The 27,800-nt window shown below is 42.7% G+C and overlaps 1 protein-coding gene across 3 annotated transcripts; it reads left to right on the forward strand.

Annotated features, from left to right (window-relative positions):
- The first annotated feature begins 361 nt into the window (after positions 1-361).
- LOC147886730 (uncharacterized) lies at positions 362-27,800 on the forward strand. Of its 3 annotated transcripts, none has more exons than XR_015543326.1 (6): positions 362-655; positions 785-840; positions 26,234-26,398; positions 26,495-26,665; positions 26,760-27,180; positions 27,682-27,800. XR_015543326.1 is itself a non-coding variant. In XM_087395651.1 (5 exons), the coding sequence occupies exons 1-5, from the start codon at positions 487-489 to the stop codon at positions 26,847-26,849; spliced, it is 651 nt and encodes a 216-aa protein (XP_087251777.1). In that variant the 5' UTR covers positions 362-486; the 3' UTR covers positions 26,850-27,628. The 3 variants fall into 3 exon arrangements, 1 of the variants encoding a protein (XP_087251777.1); XR_015543327.1 differs by having other exon boundaries at positions 26,769-27,180; XM_087395651.1 differs by lacking the exon at positions 27,682-27,800 and having other exon boundaries at positions 26,760-27,628.

The raw sequence follows: 27,800 nt of genomic DNA on the forward strand, positions 1-27,800 counted from the left end.
TGTTTGCGGATGTGTATTTGGACATATCAATCAGTTCTTTGATGTAGCTATAGCATGTTCAGACATGTGACTCCACTCTCGGATGTAATATTTTGAAGTACTCTGTCATAGAGAATTTTTTGGTTAAAGTATGTTGCTTGCATTGAAACGTGTCTTTTGTTATATTGTTGGTTTAAGACATTTTAGCATCTTGAGACCCGGTAGAGCAGGTCTCTAGCTTGTCGTAGACGGGTAAGGTTACTCGTGTTTTTAAAGGAGGTACCTCTCCTTGAATTACACGAAATGAGGCTCAACAAATAATGCAAACAAATTTTTTTAGAGGGGACCATCACGAAGATTTGTTCATTGCGATGATGTTATTAACAACCAAAACTCTGGAATTCGTATGCCCTTATGCGCAGTTGTGGCTGTTGCTAATCCAAGGCATCTTCTACGTTGAATGCTTGCAGTTCGTAGCTTGGGGTGGAGCTTGTGACTCGAAACGATATGGATGGGACTCGGATGGGGAGCAGGTCTTCCACGCGGCACGGCCCTGCATCCGTTTTCAGTGGCCCAGTCAGACGCTGGAAGAAAACTTGGGCACCCATTTCGACTTCCAATCCGTCGCCTGTCGCGTCCAGGGTCCTGCTCTACAAGTGGGTCCCTCTTTCGGCAGGTACATACTGACTATGGCACTGCCGTCCTTAGTTCTGCCATGTGAAGTTCCGTTGAACCGTTAATCCTATAATACTACGACCGGTTTGGATGTTATCTGTAAACCTACTGTGCATTTGCTTGAATGCAGGCGCCAAAGATGAAACTGCTGAAGAGCCAACAACGCGGCCTGTTCGATACTTGCCTGTAGGTATTTGTTTCTTTCCCATACAAGGGTTCTTGTCATTATCTTACTAACTTTCAAACCCTTCTGTTGAGTAGTCTTTTCAAAGGCCTAGCGATGCTACATCATTTATTACTAGGCGGGTGTTGAGTAGTCTTTTCAAAGGCCTATCGCTGCTACATCATTTATTTCAAGTATTGGCACAACAGAAGTCCTGAACAAGACCAACTCTTTAATAAGGAGATCCAAACTGTGTGCAGCACAAGGTGTCCAAAAAATGTGGCTGTACTCACTCTCTACTAGTGCACCCATCTCTTGACAATTACTAGCATTATCAGTGATGACCTGCACTACATCCTCAATAGCCCTCTTAATATGACCATAAATATAATCACCTGTATGAGACTCATTGGCTGCATCTATGGACCTCAAAAACACAGTGCCAACACAACATGACACAAGGATGTTAATAAGAGGCCTCCTCTTTGTATCTGACCATCCATCAGATATGATAGTGCATCCATATCTCCTCCACGCTACCTTAATGGGCTGAAGCTCCTTCTCTACCTCGAACCGCTTTGCAAGTCTCGAGTGCGCAGTGTCTTTGAAGATAGAGGCTTAAACGATGGTGCGTCTCCCATTGCTTGCACAAACACCATAAATGTAGGAATCCGAGCAATATTAAATCGCAGATCGCACTCGTTGAAGAACTTGCGACATGCCCTACGAGCATTTCTTGATAAAGCTACAGCCCAACCAGCGTGTAAAGTACTTGCCCTTACTGCTCTGCTTTTCCCCCTTGCTGAATTGGATGGGGCTGCATGCACGTCTGTAGATACAACCTGTGTAGGTAATGTAGTGGCCGATGACGAAAGCATAGGTGGTGGTCTAGATGTAGCATTCAATGGAACACTTGATATGGGACTCCCAGGAGGAGATCCATGCACAGAAATAGCCTGGGGAGCCTCAAGTCTCTATCTCTTTGATGAGCTTGGAACGCCTCCCTCATTTGGGACATCTCTTGCACAACCATTTACTCCCTTCCAGAGATGCCAAGCAGGTGAGCTCTCACACGAGGCACACTTCCACGATAGGTGCCCCAACAATGCTTGCACTTCCACTTCTTTGTCCCAAAAGCACCTCCTTCCAAATTGGATCTTTTGAATGGCCCATTTTCTTCCCTTGTGAATCAGAAATTTTAGAACTAAATGCATATTCCGGGTACTACTGTTATCAGAGTTGTTACTCACATCGTCCTGAAGGAAGAGGTGAACTGACATACCTAATGCCTGGCCCAGCTCAGCACGACTTCTTTTGAAAGTTGAAATCTCCTGCTTCCTCTCGCAGTATTACTTACCCCTGATATGGGGTAGAGAGCTTTTGATGTAAAAACGACTGCCTCTATTTTTGACATGTTAATATAAACCCACAGATTACAAAAAAAAGGAAAAAGAAATTTTAGATAGCCTAGGTCCTAGAAGGCTGAACCTGTGAGGTTGTGACATAGGCATATAGCTCCAATCACTAAGAGTGACAACATTGAACTGATAAGAGGAAAGAGCTGCCAGCATAATGCACCAAAAAAGATGAAAGGTTTAAGTATCACTGCACATATCTGATAAATACTTTGTTAGATATAGGCAGATTCTAAGCTTTCGGGAGAGAACTCAATCAAAAGTAGAGATATAGGTAGGTCTAAGCTTTGCTTGCAACAGCCCATTCACGGTGAGGCTGCAACCTGTGCATGCATGCATTATCGAAAGGTCTCAGAACCCTGTACAGAAGATGCACGTTAGGGCTGTATTGCCGCACGGAAGCTCATAGCCAAGTTGCACGTCACTGTACGGACAAACCGTACACTGTACCGCAGAATAGTATGGGTTTGTCAGGGCTCCATGATCGTCACGCTATGCTGGGAGGTCACGAATTCGATGGACGTACGGAAGAGTATCGGGATGAGTAGGTTGACACAAATGTCTAGAAACCTTTGAAAAAAGCCCCAAATCACAAGATTTTCAGTTGCCCCAATCACGTTTCGAAACGTGAGAAAGGTTTCGAAACGTTTCTTTTCCAATGAAACATGTTTTGTTGTGACCATGGAATGGACACACACAGTGGGTAAGAGAGCACTCAACAAAGAAATGCACATAGGGAGAAAGAGGGAGAGAAAGGGAGAGAGACTACACAAGCGATCTCATGGAAAAGCCCTCTATATCACTAGGCAAAAACCACATGAGAAGATGAAAACAAATGAGGGGAGGGGCCCCCTATAAATAGGATAAGCCCTTGCCTCAACCAACCTACCAGCAGGGGGGCATACAGTCGACCCCATGCCCTAGAAGGCCGACCCAACAGCCTATGGATGGCTGACTCAGCTCCAGGGGAGGGGGCGACCCCCATATGTTGCATGGCCGACTGCTCCTCCTGGCCCCTGTATCAGGCCATCAAGGGGTTGGCCTCCACTTGCCCTATAAGAGGCTGTGCTTTGACCAAGAGGTCAGACAACCTCTGCTAGATAGTTGACCAGCAGGTCGGGCTATTTGCCGCAAAAGGGTGGCCTCTTGGTTGGCCAACTCTGCTAGATAGCCGACCAGTAGGTCAGGCTATTTGCCCCAAAAGGGTGGCCAAACTGGCCCCTACAAAAGCCCATCCGGGGTTCCTCAGAAGGGGCTACCGTGTGGCAGCAAGACAGGCCTCAGGAAGGCCTTGAACAGCCCTGTACATGGGCAGCAACCCCTCTAGCATAGGGTATCCTGCCAAACAGACCCAGAGGGCCCCAACCCATGTCATGAACCGTACCAAACCCTAAGCCTCACAAGAGGGGCGGGCACACCCACAACACTGGCCCTCAGTCATCTACCCTAGCCTCACTCACTAGGCAGGCACACCCACAACCAAGGCCCTCTCTCTCTAGGTGACATCAAGAGATGTCGATCTCCAACAGTTTTGAGGGGTGAAACATAGAACTCTTCATGGTCCACATAGTCCTGAATATGAAGTCTGAGTTTTCCAATCAATGGAGTAACTTTAATTGGTTTTTCTTCAATTACATGTTTTTGTAACATGCAAGGGTAATCTGATCGTGTAATCACAACAAGACCTTCTTTAAACCTTTAGCAAGGAATTAGCGTTATGCACCATAGAGAGAGAAAGGAGATAAGGGTAGAGAGAGAATGGAGTCGACAACCGATTGGGTCTCTATACCCATTGAGGACCTGTCACCAATTGGTATTTCTCCCAAGAAATAAAGAAGATTCTTTATTAGATTGACTATGGTCAAAGAAAATTGGCTTTGGTTCACTAGAATAAGTTTTACTACTTTTACTTTTGCTTTGCATCGGTAAAAAAAAACTGTGGGGATGCCCACAAGGAACTAGGATTAGTCCAAGAACTAGGAATGCATACATTTCGCTAACCTTTAATGGGTTAAAGTGTTGGAATTTGTTTGTGCCAAAGAGAGTGCATAAAAACCATCCAGATGTCGATTTGCCATAGTGCCCTATCAGCTAGATTTAGATTCTCGTTTGGGAGAGACTAAAATGAAATTGTTTAGACTTCACAAGGAGTTGTAGCTTGAATGAAGAGATTTGCACGACTCTTTGATTAGCCTTCTCCTTTAGTGCTAGCCTTCGTCATGGCTGAGTTTGCCCTTCACTACTGGAGTGCCGACAGAAACTCAGTACGAAGACTTTGTATAAATAAATAAGCTCCATTATATACAACTTAAAACTTCGTTGGATCGCTTCTTAAAAGTAAAAGCTTCATTTCAAAGCAAAGAAGTCTATCTAAATAAGGAACTCTTGATTTGTATTTTTACTTCTCCCTCACTTGACAAGATAGGCTTAAACTCCATTTTGAAGTCTCCTGAAGTAATGGATTCTCTCCCTCATTTTGTGAGAAGAATTTGGAAGCATCCAGTAGTAGCTTGGAAGTATGTAAAAACTTTAGGACAAAAGGCTTTCAACTATGGAGAGATAGGTAAAAGGCTTTCAGAGCATTCAAAATCTTCTATCATTAAAGAACCTTGTTGTTGTAAAAGTAAGAGATTCCAAAGCTTTATTGATGCTGATTTAGGACATGTGGTCACAACTGATACCTCAATTTTGCTTTTTAGTAACCTAAGAGACCTTTTCATGAAAGGCACAAAATTTCGATTGTACTCTTTTAAAGAGTCTTGCCTTTTGAAAGCTATCGATAAGGGAATCTCAAAGTTTGTTTTGCATTTAGAAGAATGTTTAGGAGTTAAAAATATCTTATCAGAATGGAAAGGGAAGATTTTGAAGAAAGTTGCTTTGAAACTAGAAGAAGTCCCTTCGGTTATTTGCTCAAAGAAAAGTAACCATCTTTTTAAAGAAGATGAAACTCTTTTTCGAAAATTCCATAGGAATTTTGTCATTTCGTATGTGGACAAATGTTCCAATAACTTGGTTTTTATTTGCAAAAAGTTTTACTTAGAATGTCTTTTGAGAGAAGTGAACTCGTCTGCCAAAACTTACGCCCCTGCCTTAGTTTCTCAAAAGGATTTGATCTCAAAACATCAGAGTTTTTGCAAGTCTTCTGGGTTTGTTTGCAATCCAAGCTTACCTTTTCTTTGTGCTGCTTGGAAGTTTCACAAAACTCCAAAAAAGCCAAGATTTATTGCAGCTGCTTGTGAGACTACTTTGACGAATGTCTCTAAATGGCTAAGCTACTGCTTCAAAGCCATGTTGCCTAGTGTCCATGAACTTTGGAGGGACTTATTAAAAGAGGCAGATGTCCCCTCAAACTCAAATTGGATTTTAAATGACTCTGTAGGAGTAATTCCTGTTGTAAAATTTTTTAATTCCTCTCGAAGCATTCAGGAAAAAGAGTCTCCTATTCTCCTTCAAACCTATGATTTTACGACGCTTTACACAAAGATTGAGCTGGAAGACTTGAAGTTTAGAATTAAAAAGCTAGTGGCTGAAGTTTTCAAGCTGAGATTTGACAAAGATAGATGCAAAGTGCGAAAAGTTGAGAAAACAGCCTTATGCTTTGACTTTTTGTGGCTAAAAAATAAAGATCATGACATAGGTTCTAAAAAGAAAAGATACACAAAGGTAGTAAGTGTAGAAGATGTTTGCTCTTGGATAGATTTTCTTTTAGATAATCTTTACATCACAATAGGTGATTCTTTGTTTCAACAAGTTATAGGAATCCCCATGGGCACTAATTGTGCCGTCTTTTTAGCAAACTTTTATCTTTTCACTTATGAATTTGAGTTTATGCAACGTCTTATTTCTATCAATACCTGCCCTATCATTTTACATAAGCTTAGTCAAGTTAGGCGTTTTATAGATGATTTATTTGTACCAGATGTTCCTAACTTTCAAGACTTTATGTACAAAGACGCTAGAGCTTTCGGAGTCGTGACTCTTGTGAACTGAACTGCACTTCAAGAGGGGATTCTTGTATTTTCTTAGATCTTAGACTTTCTCAATCTACCATAGGATTAGAGGTTGATATAGACGATAAACGTGAACAACCTGAATATAGTGGTTTACACATTATAAAAATGGCTCACATTGACTCAAACATTTCTGATTTGGCAAAATATGGAGTCATTTCTTCCCAATTCCATAGATTTTCCCGCCTTTGTACAACTAAGGAGTCTTTTATCACTCAATGTAGTAATTTGATCACTTTACTATTATTACACAAAAGGTATAATCTAAGGAAAATAATGAAAAAAGTTCGCACATTCTTAGATATGAAGTCTTTTATCTATGGTGTTTCGGCCTTAGGTTTGTTTAGAATGATTGAACATAAGCTGAAAACAAAAAGCAGGGAGCTGAATAGTCCGTTTTTCTTTTAGTTTCAAAAGAGAGTTTTTTTTAGTATACTTGTGCTTTCTAAGTTAGAAATGTATTTTTGCCTCTTTGCAGAAACGAGATATAAGTGTAAAGTGCCATTTAACTTTTTATGTTTTAAATAAGAGAGAGAGAGAGAGAGAGAGAGAGAGAGAGAGAGAGAGAGAGTTTCTAGTCTTTTGTTTCTTGACTTGCTTGTTTATTTTTGCTTAAGTCACCTGCTTCGTTTCTTCTTTATTTCTTGTTTTCATTCTCTTTTGTTTATTTGACGTATTTTAGTAAGCACTGGGTTTGCCCAAGAGACTCCGCGGGTCTTTAGAAACCTAGTATAGCTGCTTATGCTTGGGCACTGATGACGACATAAGTGTTGCTTTGCTTGCTAAGTATGTCTTCCTCTTGCTTTTCATAAAAGTTTTTGTTTACCTCTTTTTTCTTCTCTTTCATTTTCTCTTTTATTTTCTTTGTAGATTTTTGATCTTTAGAACAACAAAATTTCTAAATTTGTATGATTGGACTTATTCTAGTCTTACAAAGGTATATATTTAATCTTATGAGTGACTATCGTGAGATTGAAACTGCACTATGTTGTGTTTTTAGAGGATGAGTTTGGGAATGTTCCTGGATTCATCTAGGTATATGCTTTTGCTGTATTAGCGGACATGCAAATTTCACCTTGTGAAGTTTTCGTCCAAGTTGCCGCCTGTTGGTATTGCAATAATTCTTTCTATCTTAAATGGTGCGTTGCCCTATCAGCTAGATTTAGATGCTCGTTTGTGAGAGACTAAAATGAAATCGTTTAGACTTCACAAGTAGTTGTACCTTGAATGAAGAGATTTGGATGACTTTTTCATTAGCCTTCTCCTTTAGTGCTAGCTTTCGTGATGGCTGAGTTTGCCTTCACCTCCGGAGTGCCGACAGAAACTCAGTACGAAGACTTTGTATAAATGGATGCTCAAGCATGTGTGGGTGTGTGGATTTGTATATGTGATCATATTTTTATACTATGGTCTACACCCACTGTTGGGCGCTGATGACATCAGTGGGGATGTCATGGTAGCTAGTCCCTGCTATGCGTGATGGAGTTTATGGTTTATAATCTTATGAGTGACTATCGTGAGATTAAAACTGCGCTATGTTGTGTTTTTAGAGGATGAGTTTGGGAATGTTCCTGGATTCATCTAGGTATATGCTTTTGCTGTATTAGCGGACATGCAAATTTCACCTTGTGAAGTTTTCGTCCAAGTTGCCGCCTGTTGGTATTGCAATAATTCTTTCTATCTTAAATGGTGCGTTGCCCTATCAGCTAGATTTAGATGCTCGTTTGGGAGAGACTAAAATGAAATCGTTTAGACTTCACAAGTAGTTGTACCTTGAATGAAGAGATTTGGATGACTTTTTGATTAGCCTTCTCCTTTAGTGCTAGCCTTCGTCATGGCTGAGTTTGCCTTCACCTCCGGAGTGCCGACAGAAACTCAGTACGAAGACTTTGTATAAATGTGCTCAAGTATGTGTGGGTGTGTGGATTTGTATGTGTGAGAGCATATTTTTATACTATGGTCTACACCCACTGTTGGGCGTTGATGACGTCAGTGGGGATGTCATAGCAGCTAGTCGTTGCTATGCGTGATGGAGTTTATGGTTTTCAATCTTATGAGTGACTATCGTGAGATTGAAATTGCACTATGTTGTGTTTTTAGAGGATGAGTTTGGGAATGTTCCTGGATTCATCTAGGTATATGCTCTGTCGTATTAGCGGACATGCAAATTTCACCTTGTGAAGTTTTCGTCCAAGTTGCGGTCTGCTGGTATTGCGATAATTCTTTGTATCTTAAATGGTGCGTTGCCCTATCAGCTAGATTTAGATGCTCATTTGGGAGAGACTTAAATGAAATCGTTTAGACTTCACAAGCAGTTGTAGCTTGAATGAAGAGATTTGGACTACTTTTTAATTAGCCTTCTCCTTTAGTGCTAGCCTTCGTCATGGCTGAGTTTGCCTTCACCTCCGGAGTGCTGACAAAAACTCAATACGAAGACTTTGTATAAATGAATGGCATGCTCAAGCATGTGTGGGTGTGTGGATTTGTATGTGAGAGCATATTTTTATACTATGGTCTACACCCATTGTTGGGCGCTGATGACGTGAGTGGGGATGTCATGGTAGCTAGTCCCTGCTATGCGTGATGGAGTTCATGGTTTTCAATCTTATGAGTGACTATCGTGAGATTGAAACTGCACTATGTTGTGTTTTTAGAGGATGAGTTTGGGAATGTTCCTGGATTCATCTAGGTATATGCTTCTGTCGTAGTAGCGGACATGCAAATTTCACCTTGTGAAGTTTTCATCCAAGTTGCGGCCTGCTGGTATTGCGAAAATTCTTTCTATCTTAAATGGTGCATTGCCCTATCAGCTAGATTTATATGCTCATTTGGGAGAGACTAAAGTGAAATTGTTTAGACTTCACAAGCAGTTGTACCTTGATTGAAGAGATTTGGATGACTTTTTGATTAGCCTTCTCCTTTAGTGCTAGCCTTCGTTATGGTTGAGTTTGCTCTTCACCTCCGGAGTGCCGACAGAAACTCAGTACAAAGACTTTGTATAAATGGATGCTCAAGTATGTGTGGGTGTGTGGATTTGTATATGTGACATATTTTTTATACTATGGTCTACACCCACTGTTGGGTGCTGATGACGTTAGTGGGGATGTCATAGTAGCTAGTCCCTGCTATGCGTGATGGGGTGAGATTGAAACTGTACTATGTTGTGTTTTTAGAGGATGAGTTTGGGAATGTTCCTGGATTCATCTAGGTATATTCTAAAGCAAGAACCCTCAGTTTTGTGCATCGGAATAAGCAACACAAGATTTTGGCCAAGGGAAAAGGCGAGACCATTCCAGTTGTATTAAATATTTCCATTGCTAAATCAATGAAGTCTGCAATTTTTATCTTTGTTAGAGAGAAAGAGGGTGAACGTCAAGTGTAAATAAGTCCCTTAGAAAAAAGAAATCAGTTTCTAGAATCTCTCAAAGATTGTTTTTTCGACTCTCTACCAGGAGAGCTTCCTCTTGAACGACTTGAAGATCATGTTATAGAGCTCCTTCCAGGAAGTGAGCCCCCGAATCGACCACCTTATCGTGTGAGCACAGCCCAGATTGAAGAAATTATGGCACATGTACAGGATTTGCTCTCCAAAGGACTTATCAGGCCCAGTTCCTCACCCTTTTGTTCACCAATGCTCTTAGTTCAAAAGAAGGATGGCTCTTATCGTATGTGTGTGGATTATAGAGCTCTTAATAAAATGACAGCCAAGAACAGGTTTCCAATCCCTCTCATAGATGATATTTTGGACAGACTGAAAGGGGCCACGATTTTCAGCCGTATTGATTTAAAAAGTGGATATCATCAGATAAGGATCCGCCCACTAGATGTCCATAAGACAGCTTTTCGGACCACGTTTGGACTTTGAGTTTTTGGTGATGCCTTTTGGGCTTACCAATGCACCAGCCACTTTCAATCGTATAATGGACAGAATTTTCAGATCCTACAGGTACTTTACATGCACTTTCTTTGATGATATTTTGGTCTTTTCTAAGACAGAAGAAGAGCACAAAGAGCACTTGGCTACTGTGTTTCAAAAACTCAGAAATCGTAAACTTTTTATGAATGCCAAAAAGAGTGAATTCTTTCTTGACGAGATTCATTATCTTGGACACATTATTTCCAAGGAAGGGATTATGATGGATCCAGCCAAGATTAAAGCTATACAAAAATGGCCAGAGCTCTCCTCGGTACATGAAGTACGCAGCTTTCTTAGGCTTTGTTCCTTCATCTGACACTCTGCTGATACAGCAGCCCCCATACATGATGTTGTTAGAGTTATATTATATTCTAGGCAGTGGCCAATGTAATGTAATAAGTGGGTTAGGGACACTTTTCCCTCATTGAGGCTTTTCCCCCTAACCACAGTCTAATCCCTAACTACAGTTAGTGGATAAGATAGGGTTTTGTCACTTAGACAAAACCCCTCACTTCTCTTTTTGTACTCACTTCATTTCAGTCCACTATTCAGTAGACTTACATCCAGCTCACTCTCTTGTTTACTCTTGCTCTCATTTTTGTTCACATTTGGTATCAGAGCAGGTCTTTCCTGCCCATGCTCCTGCTGCTCCCTTCTCTAGCTCCAAGCTCTCTCAGCTAGTGTGCAAGCCCACAGCTCACAGCCCGCAGCTCCCAAATCTCGACATCTGTACCAGCTCCATTTGCTGTACACACGTGGATCTGCAGCGGTGCCATACACTGTTCCCGTGAGCAGTCCGAAACCTGCACGCCAGTCTTCTGCTTGTCACCCTCCTATACTCTATACTAGCCTCTCTTCTCTAGATCACAGGAGTAGCACCATGATTCTCCTCCCAGCCTATTCTACTAAGGCCCAAAGCAAGCCAGAGATCTAGGTTGAAATTCACGTGAATCAAATCCTTCTCTTCTCTCTCTAGCCTTAGCAAACCCCAAATCCCTAGATAGATCTAGATGCCACATGTCATCCATATAGGGCCTTCCTAATGCAACATTTCACCCCTCTCTTGGGATGCATTTAATTCCTTGCCCCTAGGCACAATCTTTGCACTAGGCCCTTGGTCTCGGATCTATCTAGTCTGGTGCTATCAGCCCTCACCTAGGACCTTGACATTAAATCCCTCCCGATCATTTACATGAAGCGCAAACACATATATTACAGAGATAGATCCTATAAGGGAAATGTCGACTGATTCTTCCGAGGTCATGCTACCTCGGCTAGAGCGTAACATTCCTTCCCTCTTCAGACATCAGCGTCCTCGATGATAAAGTCTGGGAACACTCTCCGCAACTGATATACGGATTCCCAGGTAGCTTCGGATAGAGGCTGACCATGCCATGCAACCAACACCGTGGGTATCTTCCGATTTCGTATTTGCATTGTTCCTCGGTTCAGGATTCTTGTTGGTTTGCGCCTTGCAATATCCTCTATCTCCTGAAACAAAACCACACCTTCGATTAGTGAGTCACTAGTATGTAAAAATTTCTTTAAACGTGAAACATGAAAAACCGGGTGCACCTTACACCCCTGTGGCAATTCTAATTTATAGGCTACACTGCCTATTCTCTTTAGAATTAACCACGGCCCACAGTATCGAGGTGATAACTTAGCACACTCTCCTGAAGTCAACGACTTCGAGTGCGAAGGAATTCTGAGAAAAACTTTTTCTCCTTCTTCAAATACTCTTATAGACCGATTTTCATCCGCATACACCTTGGCTCTATCCATAGCCTGACGGATATTAGCTCTCGCAAGTGCTAGCATCTCCCGCATCTGAACTACAAAGTTCGCGGCACTAGGCACTTTCTGAGGTACTCCAACTATAGTTGGATTGGCTGGCCTATAACCATAGTTCAGCTCAAACGGACTGAACCCAGTAGATGAATGTTTCCTATCATTGTAGGCAAACTCCAACAATGGCAACCACTTGTCCCATGTATGTTGCCTCAATGACACATATGCGCTCAGCATATCCTCTAAAGTCTGGTTGACTCTCTCCGTCTGACCATCCGTCTCAGGATGATCCCCACTACTCATTCCCAACTCAGTCCTTAGTGTCTCAAATACCGCTGTCCAAAAGTGACCGGTAAACCTGACATCTCTGTCTGACACTATGGATCTAGGCAATCCATGCAGACGAAATATATGTCTAATAAACAAATCCGCTACTTGCGGGGCACTAATAGACTCTCTAGTCGGAATGAAGTGAGCCATCTTGGTTAGACGATCAACCACCACAAGGATAGAATTATACCCTCCTTGTGTTGCAGGTAGCCCTACAATAAAATCCATGGAAATGCTCTCCTACTTACTTAGTGGTATTTCCAAGGGCTATAAAAGTCCGGGTGGCTTCACCCGCTCGGCCTTACTTACCTGACACGAGAAACACCGTGTCACATACTCATGAATATGCTTTTTCATCTTTGGCCAAAAGAAATCTCGCTTCACGAGATCATATGTCTTCTCGACTCCTGGATGTCCCGCACACGGGCTATCATGGCATTGTCGAATGACTCTCTGCCTGAGATCATTCTGACCAGGTACTACAACCTTGCCATTTCTAACTAGCATACCATCCCTTATGGTATATCTTGCATAAGTTTGGCCTTTTCTGGATGCCAGGTCATCCTTTTCATTTTCCCCGGGTTTTAACACATGAGCCTTAGGCCATAAGCTCTGGACAAACTCGTCTACCTTCTGAGTTTCTCTGATCTCGGTCATTAGAGCACTCTCTAATACCGTGAAACTCAGGTTGTGCATAATGCGAGACAGCGCATCAGCAACCTTATTGTCTTTTCCTCTTCGGTACCGAATCGTAAGATTAAACTCCTGCATGAGCTCTGCCCACCTAGCTTGGCGGCCCCTCAAGTCAGGCTGTTTACAGAAATGTTTCAGAGTATCATGATCCACATCCACATAAAACTCTGAACCATACAGATAATGCCTCCATGTTTTCAAAGCATGGATAACAGCATACAACTCCAATTCATGAGTTGGCCAATTCCTTTGAGAGGGAGAAAGCTTCTTGCTTTCAAAGGCTACTGGCCTTCCCTCTTGAAGGAGGACTGCTCCTACCGCAATGCCACTTGCATCGGTTTCTAGGAACAACGGTTTCTGGGGATCAACTATTTTTAACACCGGTCCTGAGACCACAGCTTGTTTTAGGGTGTTAAAACTTTCTTGTTGATTCTGTCCCCAAATAAAAGGTACTTTATCTGAGGTCAGATCAGTCAATGGCGATACTATTCCGGAATATCCTTTGATATGCCTTCTATAAAACTGGACAAATCCCAAGAATGATCGCAACGCGGTCAGACTCTGAGGGATTGGCCAAGTTAGTATCGCAGCCACTTTCTTCGGATCCATTTCTACCCCCTGTGGAGTAATTATGAGCCCTAAGTACTCAAGCCTAACCATACACAGTATAGTTTTCTTTTTATTCACGTAAAGACTGGCTTTCCTCAAAGTACTGAACACTATTCTTAAGTGTTCACGATGCTCAGTAACACTTTTACTGAATATCAAGATATCGTCAATAAAATGTACTACGAACTTTCCGATATACGGACGTAGTAAATCGTTCATAAGCATGACGAAGGTCGCTGGAGCATTGGTAAGTCCAAAGAGCATTACCAAAAACTCATAATGACCAAACCTGCTTCTATAAGCGGTTTTATGCACATCCTCGGCTCTAATCCGGATCTGATGATAGCCGCACTTAAGATCTATCTTGCTGAAAATCACGGCTCCATGTAATGCATCTAGCAAATCATCAATCCGAGCCATCGGATACCTGTGCTTAACAGTGATATTATTTAATGCTCTGTAATCTATACAGAGGCGAAACGTATCATCCTTTTTCCTCTTTAATATCACTGGTGAAGCAAAAGGTGAGAAACTTGGTTGAATCTGCCCCAACTTGAGGTATTCTTCTAGTTGCCTACGCACCTCCGCTTCTTCAGTAAAACTCATTCTATAGGGAGGTCTATTTACAGGTTCTGCCCCCGGGATCAGTTCAATCTTATGCTGAACTTTCCGCTCTGGAGGTAACCCATAAGGTAGTTCATCCCTAAAACATTCAGAGAACTCCTCTGTTATAAGATTAGCCAGCTTGGCCATCTCATCACTTTGCGTAACATCAGTGCTAGCCGAAGACTCATCCACCGACTCTACCGATGCTGTGCAAAGGTATAAAAACTCCACTTGAGCCTTCCTGATTTCCATCACGGAAACCAACGGTCCCTGAGGTATATCTCTTTCACCTCGCAAGACATAAAGCACATCATTCATCTTGAATTGATATACGTGCTTTTTCCAATCAATGGTTGGATTCTTCCTAGAATGCCACGCCATTCCCAGGGCTATATCCGCATGAGCAAGCTTGGTTATTTCAAAATCAAGCTTCTCAGCATAGTCCTGAATCCGAAGCTCTAACTAGGTAACCCTTTGGTCCCATACTTCAGTTGAACTTCCATCGGCCATCCTGACTGTATACGCATAGTCAGATGGACTTGTCTTTAATTTCAGCCTCTTCACGAGCTTGGAGTTAATCACATTGTGAGTTGACGCCGAGTCAAACAACACAATGACATCATGACTGGCCACTTGCCCTTTCATTTTGATTAACTCTGTATCATTAAAGGCTGTATACCCCGTTGCTGCGGGCTTAGATAGGATGTTATCAAGTGCACTCGTCACTAACTTAGTAACAGACACACAGAACAAACAAGGTACTAACCTCTGAGAAGATCCCGCTAGCTGAATCTGCATCTCTTCCGCTCTGGGACTTCCCTGCATCTCCACGTCGCACTCTGAGATCACCATCTCAGCCATCCGACGATCTTTATTACGTGGACAATCTCTCCACTGATGAGGTTGAAGGCAACCAAAACATAAGCCTTCTCTCCTCGCTTTTTCCCGCTGTTCTGGGTTCAAGGGAGATTTAGACCAAGCCCGGGCTGCCATTGGGGTCACTTTCCTCTTCACTCCAATGGTGGTACTTGGTTTAGGAGTTTCAGCCGGTCTCGCCTGCTTGGCTTGACCACTCGGCTGCGAACCACTCCCTCTACTAGCCCACTTCTTCTTAAACCCAGATTTCTTCGGATACCCATACTGGGTTCCGACCTGTGCAAACCCACTTGGCTTGCTGCCCTTGGCATCCTCGTAGTTCAGGGCTATAGCTATTGCATCATCTAGAGTGTTCGCGTACTTAGCCCGAACTTCCATTTTTATTTGATCATTCAATCCAAATATGAAATCTTTCACTTGGATTGATTGAGGTAGGGGTTCGTCAACCTTCATTACACTCTCTCGAAACTTATCAGTGTATTCTGCTACTGATAAATTTCTCTGACGAAGGTTCCTATATTGATCCCAAGCTCGGGATGCCTCGTCAGAAGGTAAGAAGTGTTTCCTGAACTCTCTTTTAAACCCCTCCCAGGTAGTGGATGCTATGCCATCTTTTTGTTGTTTAATCCACCACCGATCCGCAGCCTCACTAAACATATGGGTGGCCTCGCGGATCTTTTTGATGTCATTTCTGATCTCACAAATGGCGAACGCCTCGTCCCATTTGTGTAACCAGGTCTCAATGACATCGGAGCTATAGTCGTTCATCCGACCAGAATACTTTTCCGGTCTGTAATTGTCAATATTTGGCACTTTAGCCTTCCTAGGCTCGACCGTATGGACACTAGACTCCAGTTCCATTGGAGCCTTTCCCTTCTCTTCTCGAGAAGGTCTGGCAGACATACTCTGTAACACTCTCCTAAGTTCAGATTGCCCTGCGTTGGCTTGTAACTGTTGCGCTAACAACTGTTGCAAGGCATCCTCCAGCAATGCAATCCTACCAGATAAAGTGTGAGCTACTGGGCGCGATCCCTGCTGGGTCGGCCGGACTCCTGATTCACCAGGGTCCCTCCTGGAAGCCCCTTCTTCTGCTTCCATTTAGTTCAGTAGGTGTTCTGTTTTGGGGCTTGTTTTTTTTTTTTTTTAAATAAAAATAAATAAATATAAATTTTTAAAACACCCTTAGAACACTGTAATCAAAGGCTGACACAATTCAGTGTACTAACACTCTGAACATAATTCCCTATACTAGGGAATACCTGCAATCTGACATGCACACTAACTACGCATTTGACACAGGCATATATTCAAATCCCGCCTTTCCCTATACTAGGGAAATTTCTGCAAATAACTCAGACTCAAGTATATAGGCATAGTCTCAAGCACAATCTGTCCTTGCTACAGCATCAAACTTTATGCATACTTATCACTTACGAGACCCTGCTCAAGTAAGCGGAGCATCAACGAAACTAATCAGGAAAAAAAAACACAGAGTTGGCGAAAGCTCCCTGGTCTAAATCTGTCTGATGAATTCCGCCTCGATCGTTCAAATCCCTGAGTTAACTGATCGGCGCCGTGCCTTCCAGAGGTCCCTGTTCCGTCAGGGTTATGGGAACCTTGCTCTCCGTTCCTGTCGATGAATATCTCCCAGCCCACGGACTAATCACTTGCGCTAACGATCCTCGTCGACCGTAGACCACCACGTTATCCTACGCTCCGTCGTTCTGCGCCAACCTATCAGCTAACCCCATCCATCGAGTCCATGAGCAGAGAACCTGCTTCACCCCACGAGCTATCTTCGTCGAATCACTGCATCAGCCCGTTCGTGGGTCCATGTGTTGCACGACGTCGTCGCAATCAACGTATCGCTTCACCTGTTCAGGACCCTCCACGTGAGCGCCGCTCCTCACGGACCTCGTCGGCAGCGCTGAATTTCCTTCGACGCACGTCAGATGTTCTGCAGCCTTCTCGTCGTCACCAGCGCTCCACCTTCTTTTCTTCGTGGACGCTCCCGCTACGCTCTTCCAAGGTCACGTCTCCCCTTGGACTTTCCGCTCTACGACAGCTACGTAAACCCGTGTTCGTCCCTTCTCTAATTCCAAGCCTTGCGCTCTGATACCAACTGTCACCCTCCTATACTCTATACTAGCCTCTCTTCTCCAGATCACAGGAGTAGCACCATGATTCTCCTCCCAGCCTATTCTGCTAAGGCCCAAAGCAAGCCAGAGATCTACGTTGAAATTCATGTGAATCAAATCCTTCTCTTCTCTCTCTAGCCTTAGCAAACCCCAAATCCCTAGATAGATCTAGATGCCACATGTCATCCATATAGGGCCTTCCTAATGCAACATTTCACCCCTCTCTTGGGATGCATTTAATTCCTTGCCCCTAGGCACAATCTTTGCACTAGGCCCTTGGTCTCGGATCTATCTAGTCTGGTGCTATCAGCCCTCACCTAGGACCTTGACATTAAATCCCTCCCGATCATTTACATGAAGCGCAAACACATATATTACAGAGATAGATCCTATAAGGGAAATGTCGACTGATTCTTCCGAGGTCATGCTACCTCGGCTAGAGCGTAACACTGCTCTTGTCCGTACAAGCGCCGCTGCTTCTGCCCGTACAACGTATGATCTGTCCGTACAAACTGTCCTTCCGTACAGGTGTTCGCCGTACTTGCTTTCTGTTCTTCAGCACATGCCTGTTTGCTGTCCGTACACATCTCCGTGCATTTGCAAGAGTTGTGGAAAAAGGCCTCCTGTGCAGGTTCTTTTCTCTGCAGGCATTCTTGCAGGTGTTCTTTGGTAGGCATTCGTGCAGATAGCCATTGTTTGGCTTGTATTCTGGGAGCGCATTTGGGGCATGTTGTTTTGTTGCAGGCATTGCAGTCAGGTTGGAGAACTTGCTCCAAAAATTTGGGGCTCTTTGGTTTTGCTTGCAATCTTGCAGGCAAAATTTGGGGCTTTAGTAGTTTTTGTAGATAATTGCAAAATTTGGGGCTTTTGTTTGATTTGCCCCTTTTAGGTGCAATTTCTTGCAGAAATTTGGGGCTTTTGGCATTCGGATGCAATTTGGCAGTTGAAAGGCCATTTGCGAGGTTTGTAAGCAGTTTTGGACTCAGTGTGAGTCAATTTGCAGCCTTTTGCCATTTTTTGCAGACTTTCTTTGCAGATTTTTAGAGCATTGTGGAGCATTTGGAGCCTTTGATAGGCTGTGACAATATTTGTCATTGTGGGCAGATTTTGGTTGTGCATTTTACATCTCAGGAAGGGATTCTACTCGTTCAATTTGCTGTGTTTTTTGAGTTTATGTGGCAAAAATGGCTTAGAACAACCCCAATGAGGTGTTTGGAGTCCTCACACAGGAGGATAAGTTGGATGGCACCAACTACTCCTTGTGGAGTTTTTTGGTTTGCAACATCTTGGTTGGCAGACATCTTTGGGATTATGTCAATGGAGATGAAGCAAGGCCAGATTCTATGGCTACACCTGTCACTCCTATAGCTGGAGGCAGGGGTAGAGGTCAAAATGCAGCACAAGTAATTGGAGCTATTGCTCCAGTGGCTCCCACAGCAGAGCAGAAAAGATGGGATTCTAGGGATGCCCAAGCTCTATCAGTGATTTCTCTTTCTGTCAAGAGGTTCATTATTCCTCACATTCGGTCATGCAAGACCTCAAAGGCAGCTTGGGAGATATTAGAGAGTATGTTTGCAGCAAGAAATGATGCCAGAGTTTCCTTCCTGAAGAGAGAGCTATCTTATATGCATATGGATGAGGAAGATTCCATGAATACTCACCTCACAAAGCTTCAGGATTTGAGGGAGCAGTTGCTAAATTTTGATGAAGTTTTTTCGGATTCAAAGATGATTACCACCACTCTGAATTCTCTTCCTGAGTCCTATCTTGGTTTCCACACCTTGCGGAATTTGTCATTGAGGGAGGGCAGCAATGCTCCCTCTTTTCACGAGTTGGTAGGACTTCTGTTGCAGGAAGAGCAGGCACGAAGAAATATGGCAACACGGGCTGGCGAGCATGCCATGCTTTCTAAGTTTAAGCCCAAGGGAAAAGGGCAGCAAAAGCAACATGCAATATAGCCCGCACATCAGCATAAAGCTGATTCAGGACAGCCCTCTTATAAGGCTAAAGGTGATGCAGATAAGCCTAAAAAGAAGGGCATTTCTCACTATTGCAAGAAGCCAGGTCATTATATTGGTGAATGCAAGAAGTGCATAGCTAAAGAAAAGAAAAGGGATTCAGGTATGGCTGTGTCAGATGCATCAGCTCCTCATGCACATGATGGGGGAGATGTTACAGCCAACTTTGTGGAAGAGCACTATGCCTTTTTGTCTTGCATTTTAGATTCTTCAGTGGGTAGTTTAGATGCTACAGCCACTATTAAGGATGATGCTTATGCTTTCTTGACTTGCAGTTATGATCCTTCAAAGGATGCATGCTCTCTCAGTGTCAACGAGACATTGAATACTTGGTATTTTGATAGTGGTGCTTCTAAGCACATCACTTCTAAGAAGAGCCTTTTTGCATCTCTGCATCCTCCACCTACTAAAAAGAAGGTGACTTGTGCAAATAATTCTTCTTATTCAGTGTGTGGAGTGGGGGACATTATCCTCACATCCATTGATGGTACATATTTCAGAATTTCAGATGTTCTCTATGTGCCAGGTATAAAGAAGAATTTGCTTTCAGTGTCCTCTCTCAATAGAGGAGGATTTCAGGTTGTATTTGATGATGCTAAGTGTGTAGTCAGAGACAAAGAGAATGATTATGCTTTGATGTTGTCTCGCACTTTGTATCGGGGTCTTTTTCAGCTTGATATATATGAGAAAAGATCCGATCTTGCACTTTTAGTAAGCACTTCCACTGCTGTGATGCAGAATGCGGAGTTATGGCATGCAAGGTATGGGCACATGAGCTATGGCAACTTAATGACACTTCAGAAGCATGCTATGGTTGATGCATTGCCTTCTTTGGAGTCACCTCCTCCTAATGCATGTGAGGGTTGCATCCTTGGCAAGATGCATAGATTTCCCTTAAGAAGGATGGTGCAGCAAGAGCTACACATAAATTACAACTCATACACAGTGATGTTTGTGGTCCCATGAGGACACATGCTTTTGGTGGTTATCTCTATTATGTTACATTCATAGATGACTTCACCAACTACACTTGGGTCTATGGTCTTAAGGCAAAATCAGAAGTGTTTATGCATTTCAAACACTTTGTGGCTATGGTTGAGAATGAGAAAGGACTCAAAGTGCAGACACTTCGCACAGATAGAGGGGGGGAGTATATGTCTTATGAGTTTGAGGCATTTTTGAAGGAGAAAGGCATCACACATCAGCTTACAGTGAGGCTTACACCTCAGCAAAATGGTAAAGCTGAGCGCAAGAATCGCACTCTTATGGAGATGGATAGATGCATGCTTACTAGTAAAAAGTTGCCTCACAGGTTTTGCTTCGAAGACAAGCGTGGCATCGTTATGTCTCAATCCAAGGATGTGCAGAAGCTCTCGGATAGGTTCAACATGCATGATTGTAAGTCTATAGCCACTCCCATGGAGCTGGGGCTGAAGCTTACTATGTATGATGCAGGTGAATCAGTGGATGTCACACTTTATAGCCAGGCTGTTGGATGCCTTATCTATTTGTGCAATACACAGCCCGATATTCAGTTTGTAGTATCTCAGGTGAGCAGATATATGCACAGCCCAAAGACAACACATTGGCAGGCTGTAAAAAACATCTTTCGTTATTTGCAAGGCACAAAGTCTTATGGCTTGATGTTTCCCAGGGGGGTGACTTGCAGGTGCATGCTTACAGTGATTTAGATTGGGTTGGAGACTATGATACCAGGCAATCCACTAGTGGTAATTGTTTCTTTTTAGGCAAAGCTTGCATTTCTTGGTTGAGCAAGAAGCAATCTACAGTGGCTACTTCCTCATGTGAAGCTGAGTACAGGGCAGCTTTCACAGCGACAGTTGAATGTGTTTGGTTGCGACGTTTGTTCGTTGATCTTCGTCTCTTATTGGAGGGTTCTCACTGATAGTTAGAGTGCTATAGCAGTGGCAAAGAATCCTGTGTTTCATGCTCGCACGAAGCACATTGAGGTTCATTATCATTATGTCAGAGAGAAGTTGCATGCAGGGGAGATCAGTATGATCTATGTGTCAACACATGACAATGTTGTAGACAGCCCTAAACTTATCTCCTTTTGGTGATTGATCACTACCTTATACACCACATTCGCACTACAGGGGGGTGTTAGAGTTATTATTATATTCTAGGCAGTGGCCAATGTAATGTAATAAGTGGGTTAGGGACACTTTTTCCTCATTGAGGTTTTTTCCCTTAACCACAGTCTAATCCCTAATTACGGTTAGTAGGGTTTTTTCACTTAGACAAAACCCTTCACTTCCCTTTTTGTACTCACTTCATTTCAGTCCACTATTTAGCAGACTTACGTAGCTCACTCTGTTGTTTACTCTTGCTCTCATTTTTGTTCATAGACTTGACCAAGAGAAATGTAGTTTTTAGGTAGGGAGAAAAATTGAGGACAGCTTTTAATGCTGTCGAATCAGGCCTTTTTGCAATAGATCTTCAATTTGTTTTTCTACCTCCTCCATTTCTATCCTGTTCATCCTGTATGGGGCTTTACATGGAGGAGAAGCTCTTGGCTCTAAGTCTATGGCACGATCATCTTCTCTCTCCATAGGCAATTTGAATGAGTCATCTCTTGAAAATCGATCCTCATAAGCTCTAAGGAAGTCATTTCTCTTCCAATCTTCTTTTGAGATATGAAGATCTTGTGAATCTCGTATATACACAAGATTACAATCTACCCCTCTTTTTACTAATCTTTTCGCTTGGGTAGGAGTAATCAATGGAATTGTATACACGTCTCGATTCCCTACGATCCTTATGTACAAAGCAACAATGATGAGTATGAGGATGAATAGCAGGGTTAAAATCATACCGCCATGGTTTACCTAGAATCATGTCAACGTTTTGTAAAGGAGCAACTAGAAAATCCCTTCGATCTCTATATTTTTGTATACAAAAAGGAATATTCCGTACTATGGATGTGCCTTGTTCATTGTGTCCCTTAAAAGCTCCTGAGAGCGACATGTTTTTTATAGGTTCTAATCTATCACTCACTAAGTCATAATTACATCCATCATCTAGAAGAACCACTATTCTCTGTCCATTTACGAATCCATACACCTTAAAAAGATCACGAGGCCCAAAGGTATTGGCTGAATGGATAGCATTCACTATTGGCTCAATAGTCACGGTAGATTTTGAGGGTGACAAGGTAGAAGCCTCACCCTCTTGCTTGGATGCCTTGGCTTTTCCTTTTACTGAATTTGTCTTGGCAATCTTAGCCAAGAGAACGGGACACTTATGCCATACGTGCCCTAGCTTATGTTTCTTACATCCGAAACATTTTCCTTCCTTAATCAACTTCCTCTTCTCTTTGTCCGTCATAGAAGGAAATGACACCCATCCAGGACGTGATTGGCCGTTCACATTCTTTACAAGAGCTTTACCCTTACCTTCATTATTCGTAAACCGGTTTGGGTTCCTAAAAGTGGGTATATTGTTGGTCTTAGATGATGACCCACCCTCTATTAAAGGGTTTACAAGGATTCAATTTCCTCTCGGCTATTTCAGCCAGCTTAGTGAGATCCTTAAGCGTGGTCGGGTCGGGTTAAACATTTCAACCTCGTACCTTTTGGGCTTAAGGCTGCTAAATACTTCTTTCTCCTATCTTCCTCACTCTTTTCGGGTAACTCTAGAGAGGGTTTTCAAAATCTGGCTGTAAAATCTGCATTACTCTGATTATCGAACTGCCTAAACCTCTCCCAACGAAAGGTTAGGTTCTCTTCATGCCTCGGTGGCATGAAAGTGGCTTTCAGTTGCTCCACGAACTTAGCCCATTCATGAATAGGCTCTTTTCCTTGTTTGTGACAAAGACCACCACATTAGAGCATCCTTTTGCAGATGCAATGTGGCAAGAGCAAGCTTCTCTTGCTCGGTCTTGTCTTGATGGGTAAAGTATAGCTCAAAATGGCGAATCCAATTGAGGATTTTGTCAGCCCCCCTTACCCCATCATATTTGGGGAACTCAATTCTCTCTCGCGGTTGGAATTTGGACCTCTTAGAAGGGGTACTCAACTCTTCATCCCCAAAGTTTAAAGTCCTCTTAGTCCCTAATCTTGTCATAATGGACTCCTCAATCATATTACTAAGCTGGAAAATCAGCTTATCAACAGGAGTCTCCTCTCTTCCTCTTGCACTTGGATTATAATCCATGTGTGCTGGGTTTTGAGTTGAAGGCGTAAACTCATCACCTTATTCTTGGCTGGTCTCATTTCTTCTTTCATTACGAAAGGACAACTCCCTATCAAGAGGTTCTTGAAGGAGAGACTGCTGTAAATCTATTTGTGGGTTATCATACTCAAGATGTGTGTAACTCTCACCTAATCCATTCTCTTCAAGAGGGGGTGAAGGTGTTCTTTCTCTCTCTCTCCTTGGGGTAATGGAGGAAAAGGAATAAGTTCATTGTTATATCTCCTTTCCCCTTCCATTCTTTCCTTTTAGTAATACAAGAGAGAAAATGACTTGCTGTAATTTCAAAAAAGGGGTTTATTTTACAGTAAAAGTCAAGTGTTGTAGAGTTGGTGGTGCTTATCCGACTTCTGCTTCGTTTGTGTTGAGAAGACACTCAAAATGACCTTTTCTTCCTTCTCTTTTGCTTATCCGACTCCCGCTTCGTTTGTGTTGAGAAGACACTTAAAATGACCTCTTCTTCCTTCTCTTTTAAGCTTTTCTTCTTGTATTTCTGCTGTAAATTGATATGCTCCATTTGGGCTACTTGTTTTGAGCGGATTGGAGCTCTAGATACCGTTATAGGGGGTACTTGATGGATGGATCACCCCCTCAAAATCTTATTCCGATCCGACTTTCCGTTGGGGAGAACGGGGGGGTCCCTTTTCCTCACGGTTTTAGGATTTTAAGGGTACATTCACACGCTGGGGGGGGGGGTTCACCCCGTTAGGACACCCTGTTCACCGTTCAAGACAAAAAAATTTCAAAAAAATCCCTTGCTTCAAAACCTCAAGAATTCAGGGTTGGCCAGGCATGTAATCCGCATACCCGCATACTTAGGCATGTAACCCGCAAAGCATGTTGTGTGGAGGGTGGACTGTGTTCCTTGGTCGTGCGCGCCTTCTTTTGCTGCGTAACGTTCCCTGGTCGTGCCTTCTATTGCGGTTTCTTGTGTGGCTTTCGTGCTTGCTCCCAACACCCGTTGTGCTTTTCTTCCGTCGTCCGTGGCTGTCGCTGACCGTACCTCCCACTAGTGCTTCTGCCACGTCCCTCACAATTCTGCACATTCCTCTCTCGCCCTCTTCTCGTCTTCTCGTCCCGGTCGCGGACCGTCACCGCTCTGATACCAAATGTGAAAAACCAGACTTTTCGAGAATGCAAATGTGTGCAATGCATGTAGAATTTGAATGCCAATTGGCCCTCTAATGGGGAAGAGCGCCCTCGTGAGAGTACTTGTTTCTATTTCGACCTACATGCAAGGTGGGAGAGAGATGGCGGATGAATGCAATGTGGTAGAGAGAATGCTACGTGAGATTCACAATGAAAGGGTGATACTCTTTCATTAATGTCCCTTGAGATCACTCAAGTTCCATCTTCCCATTTACACCTACCCTTATCCTATGACCCATGCACCTACCATTCAATGCACTCTAATGCACCCTTTCCCTTTCCTATTGCTCCTAGGACCTAGACACGTGTGTGCACATCTTTATTACTAATCATTGGCCAATGTTACATAGTTTTGGTGGTACTATTTACACCGCTTGATCGATCATAAATACAAACATATAACCACACCATCAAATTGGCACCTAACAATAATAAGGTTCTAATGACTATTAATCAACTAAATAATCATTTCTCTTGTCATGACATTTATGTGTTAGCTTTTAGAAAGCAAGGCCTAGTTGTTTGCTAGGCCAAGTCTATAAAAGAAAGGCCCTAGGCCTCCTAGATTCATTCAGAATTGTACTCAGTTCTATGCTCTTTCAAGAGCTAGTTGTACAAAGATTATTTTATTGCAATAAAGACCTTCGGGGGGGGGGGGTCCAACTCTTATTTATGGGCCCTGGTGTTCTGTCTTGCTCCTTACTCTTCTCTAGCTATTGAAGGCCGTGTACCATGTGGCCACTAGGATATTTGAAGAGAAGTTCCCGACTATGTATTGCAAAGGTGCATTGTTACAAAACCATGACTATTTCCAGTGAAAATTCATCAAACACAAAAGACGTTTGCCATGTCGTGAGATAACTTCTTGCATTTGGTAATTGTAACTACTAACTGAAAACACACATTCCTTACTCTCTTCATGTGTAAGACCCAATGAAAGCAAATTAGAGAATGTTTTGGGTTAAGTGCCAAGAAGTATGTTGAATTCAAGCTACGCATCTATGCTTGCTATAACATCTTAAGCTTTTGAATAAGACATGGGTGTCTGATAACACGTACTTTTGTTTTCCAAGAATGAAAAAGGAAATAAGCTGTCCTTTGCAGTTTTGTCTTGTAAAACTGACTTTGAGACTGAGTGTAATCAGTGTGACCAGAAAATGCGTTTTGGGGCACCGAGAAGAAATGTTTCTACGAAACGTGCAAAACACAGCGACTAGGGCGAAACGTTTGGGCACCAAATGTGATGCGACGGGACATTTCTGCGTATTTTTTTGCGCAAAATCTGCTCAGTTTTTCTGCTGCAGCTCCTTGTGTGCACTGTGTTTATGTAATATATGTATATAGAATAATATATTTTATATAAAATACATATTTATAGGCGTTTCTAGACGAAACGCCTGTAAAATTCTAGAAACGTTTCTTGCAACACTAAGTGTAATGGGAGTGAGTGATGTTTATTTTGTCTTTACAAAGCTACTCCACAATGCTTTTATGTTTGTGAGCATCCTTTCATGTCTGTCCTTCAAACATCTGAAGTGGGCGACACTATCTGCATTTGATTAAGTATTGTTTACATCCTCTGTCAAACTTGCTGCTTGTCAAATTTGAGAACCAAACTGCTTCCTTAATTCTTTTTTGATATTTGACTTTCAGGTTTCGGTAATTTTGGCCCAGAGAAAGGAGGCTGCCAGAAGAGCTGCAGAAGAGGCTGAGGCAGCAGCACAAGCAGCTCTTGCAGCTCAGCAAACTTCAAGCACTGCTGGAGACTCTGCAGTTGAAGTATCAGGTCCAGATCCAATGGATTCTGGTGATAAGAAGGTTTGTTGTCAATTTCGAAGCTGGGTTATTCTGTAATTATCCGTAGCAGCAAATGGGCTTTATCTTACATTTTGGTTTTTTAATTGTTTGCTGTAGGAAACAGATACAAATGTCGCTTTAAAGCCTAAAGGTTCACCTTTGGATGAAAGAGGTCAAGAAGGACAAAGTGGAGGAGGTTCAAGGGAAATGGTGGGAAAAGTGGATGATTCCTCTGCATTGGAAAAGGGAAACGAAGGAGAAGCCATGTCTACTGATGTTGAAATGCAGGTATGAACTTTTTAATCACTACCTTGCATCTTAGATTTTTACTGTCTTTAGATATATTGAATTGAATTTTCCATGGCTCCTCACCTGATTTTAGGTTATGCAGGACCAAACAGCAGATGAGAAATCAGGCGGGGGCTCTCCATCCAGGGGAAATGAGGATCAAATAGAGGTGCTTTCAGATTAGTGCTGAATCAAGAGTGACGATGAGGCTGACATTGATTTTTTATACGATCACCATTACTGTCTGTTGTGTATATTGTGTCGCCTTGCAGTGGCGAACGAAGAAGTCAATGCATTACCAGTGGTGCATGATTGTGGTTATAGTAACTATACAGCAGGGACAACAGCCTTTAAAAAAATACAGCTTTTCACCTTACTCATGGAAGATCATGGAGGTCACACTGCGGGGCACGATCACAGTGCCTTACTGGATTTATAACTAGCAAAGCAATGCCATTTCTGATACTTAGGACTGCCTTCTTGCTAGTCCATTTGTAGAGATTGTTGTGGTTTGCGTCTGCATCCTTTTGCTTTTGAAATTTGCCCCCTAAAATCTGGGGTGATATTGTTGAAATATATTTCAAGAACCTGAATGGTGTGGAAGCTTTATCCACGACTTTAGCTAGACAGAATGGTGAGACGAGTCTTTTTGGTAGTAAGCTGAAGCTGTGCTAATTTGAGTTCACAGTTATGTTAATGTGTTCCTGCTATCGCTTTTTTCTTCTTTCCATTACTGGATTTGCTGCAGTTTGTATCTGACTCCCTTCTCTGGAGCAGTGGCCTACTGAAAGTGTGGAAGACTATCCCCACAAAGTTCAAGAGTTCGTCCGCCAGAGTGCTGGATAAAGTACACTCAATGCAGCCATAGTTACAGAGCTCTTCATCCTTAGATTGAAGAGGCAAATATACATGTTTGTTTGGAGGGAGAATCCACAAATATTATCCGATGCTATTGCCAATATGGTGGTTGAATAGAGGCATTATAATTTAACAATGGGAGTGGGAGAGCGGCCTAGTGAAGTGGGTGCTCTCACAGACCGGTTCTCTTACACCGACACCGTTTACAAGTGTGAATCCTCTGATCTGACATACCCAATTCCAACTTATGATAATACAATGAATAAAGTGCATAACA

The sequence above is a fragment of the Dipteris shenzhenensis genome, chromosome 24, assembly GCF_047967505.1.
Source record: "Dipteris shenzhenensis isolate YYH24624 ecotype China chromosome 24, Dip_SZ_1.0, whole genome shotgun sequence".
NCBI classification, from domain to species: domain Eukaryota; kingdom Viridiplantae; phylum Streptophyta; class Polypodiopsida; order Gleicheniales; family Dipteridaceae; genus Dipteris; species Dipteris shenzhenensis.

Bases quoted from the DNA above. Each gene is read 5' to 3' on its own strand.
- LOC147886730 (XM_087395651.1), top strand. From the start codon at position 487: ATGGATGGGACTCGGATGGGGAGCAGGTCTTCCACGCGGCACGGCCCT. The intron at 841-26,233 runs GTAGGTATTTGT...TTTGACTTTCAG, and splicing joins GGCCTGTTCGATACTTGCCT to GTTTCGGTAATTTTGGCCCA. The intron at 26,666-26,759 runs GTATGAACTTTT...ACCTGATTTTAG, and splicing joins CTACTGATGTTGAAATGCAG to GTTATGCAGGACCAAACAGC.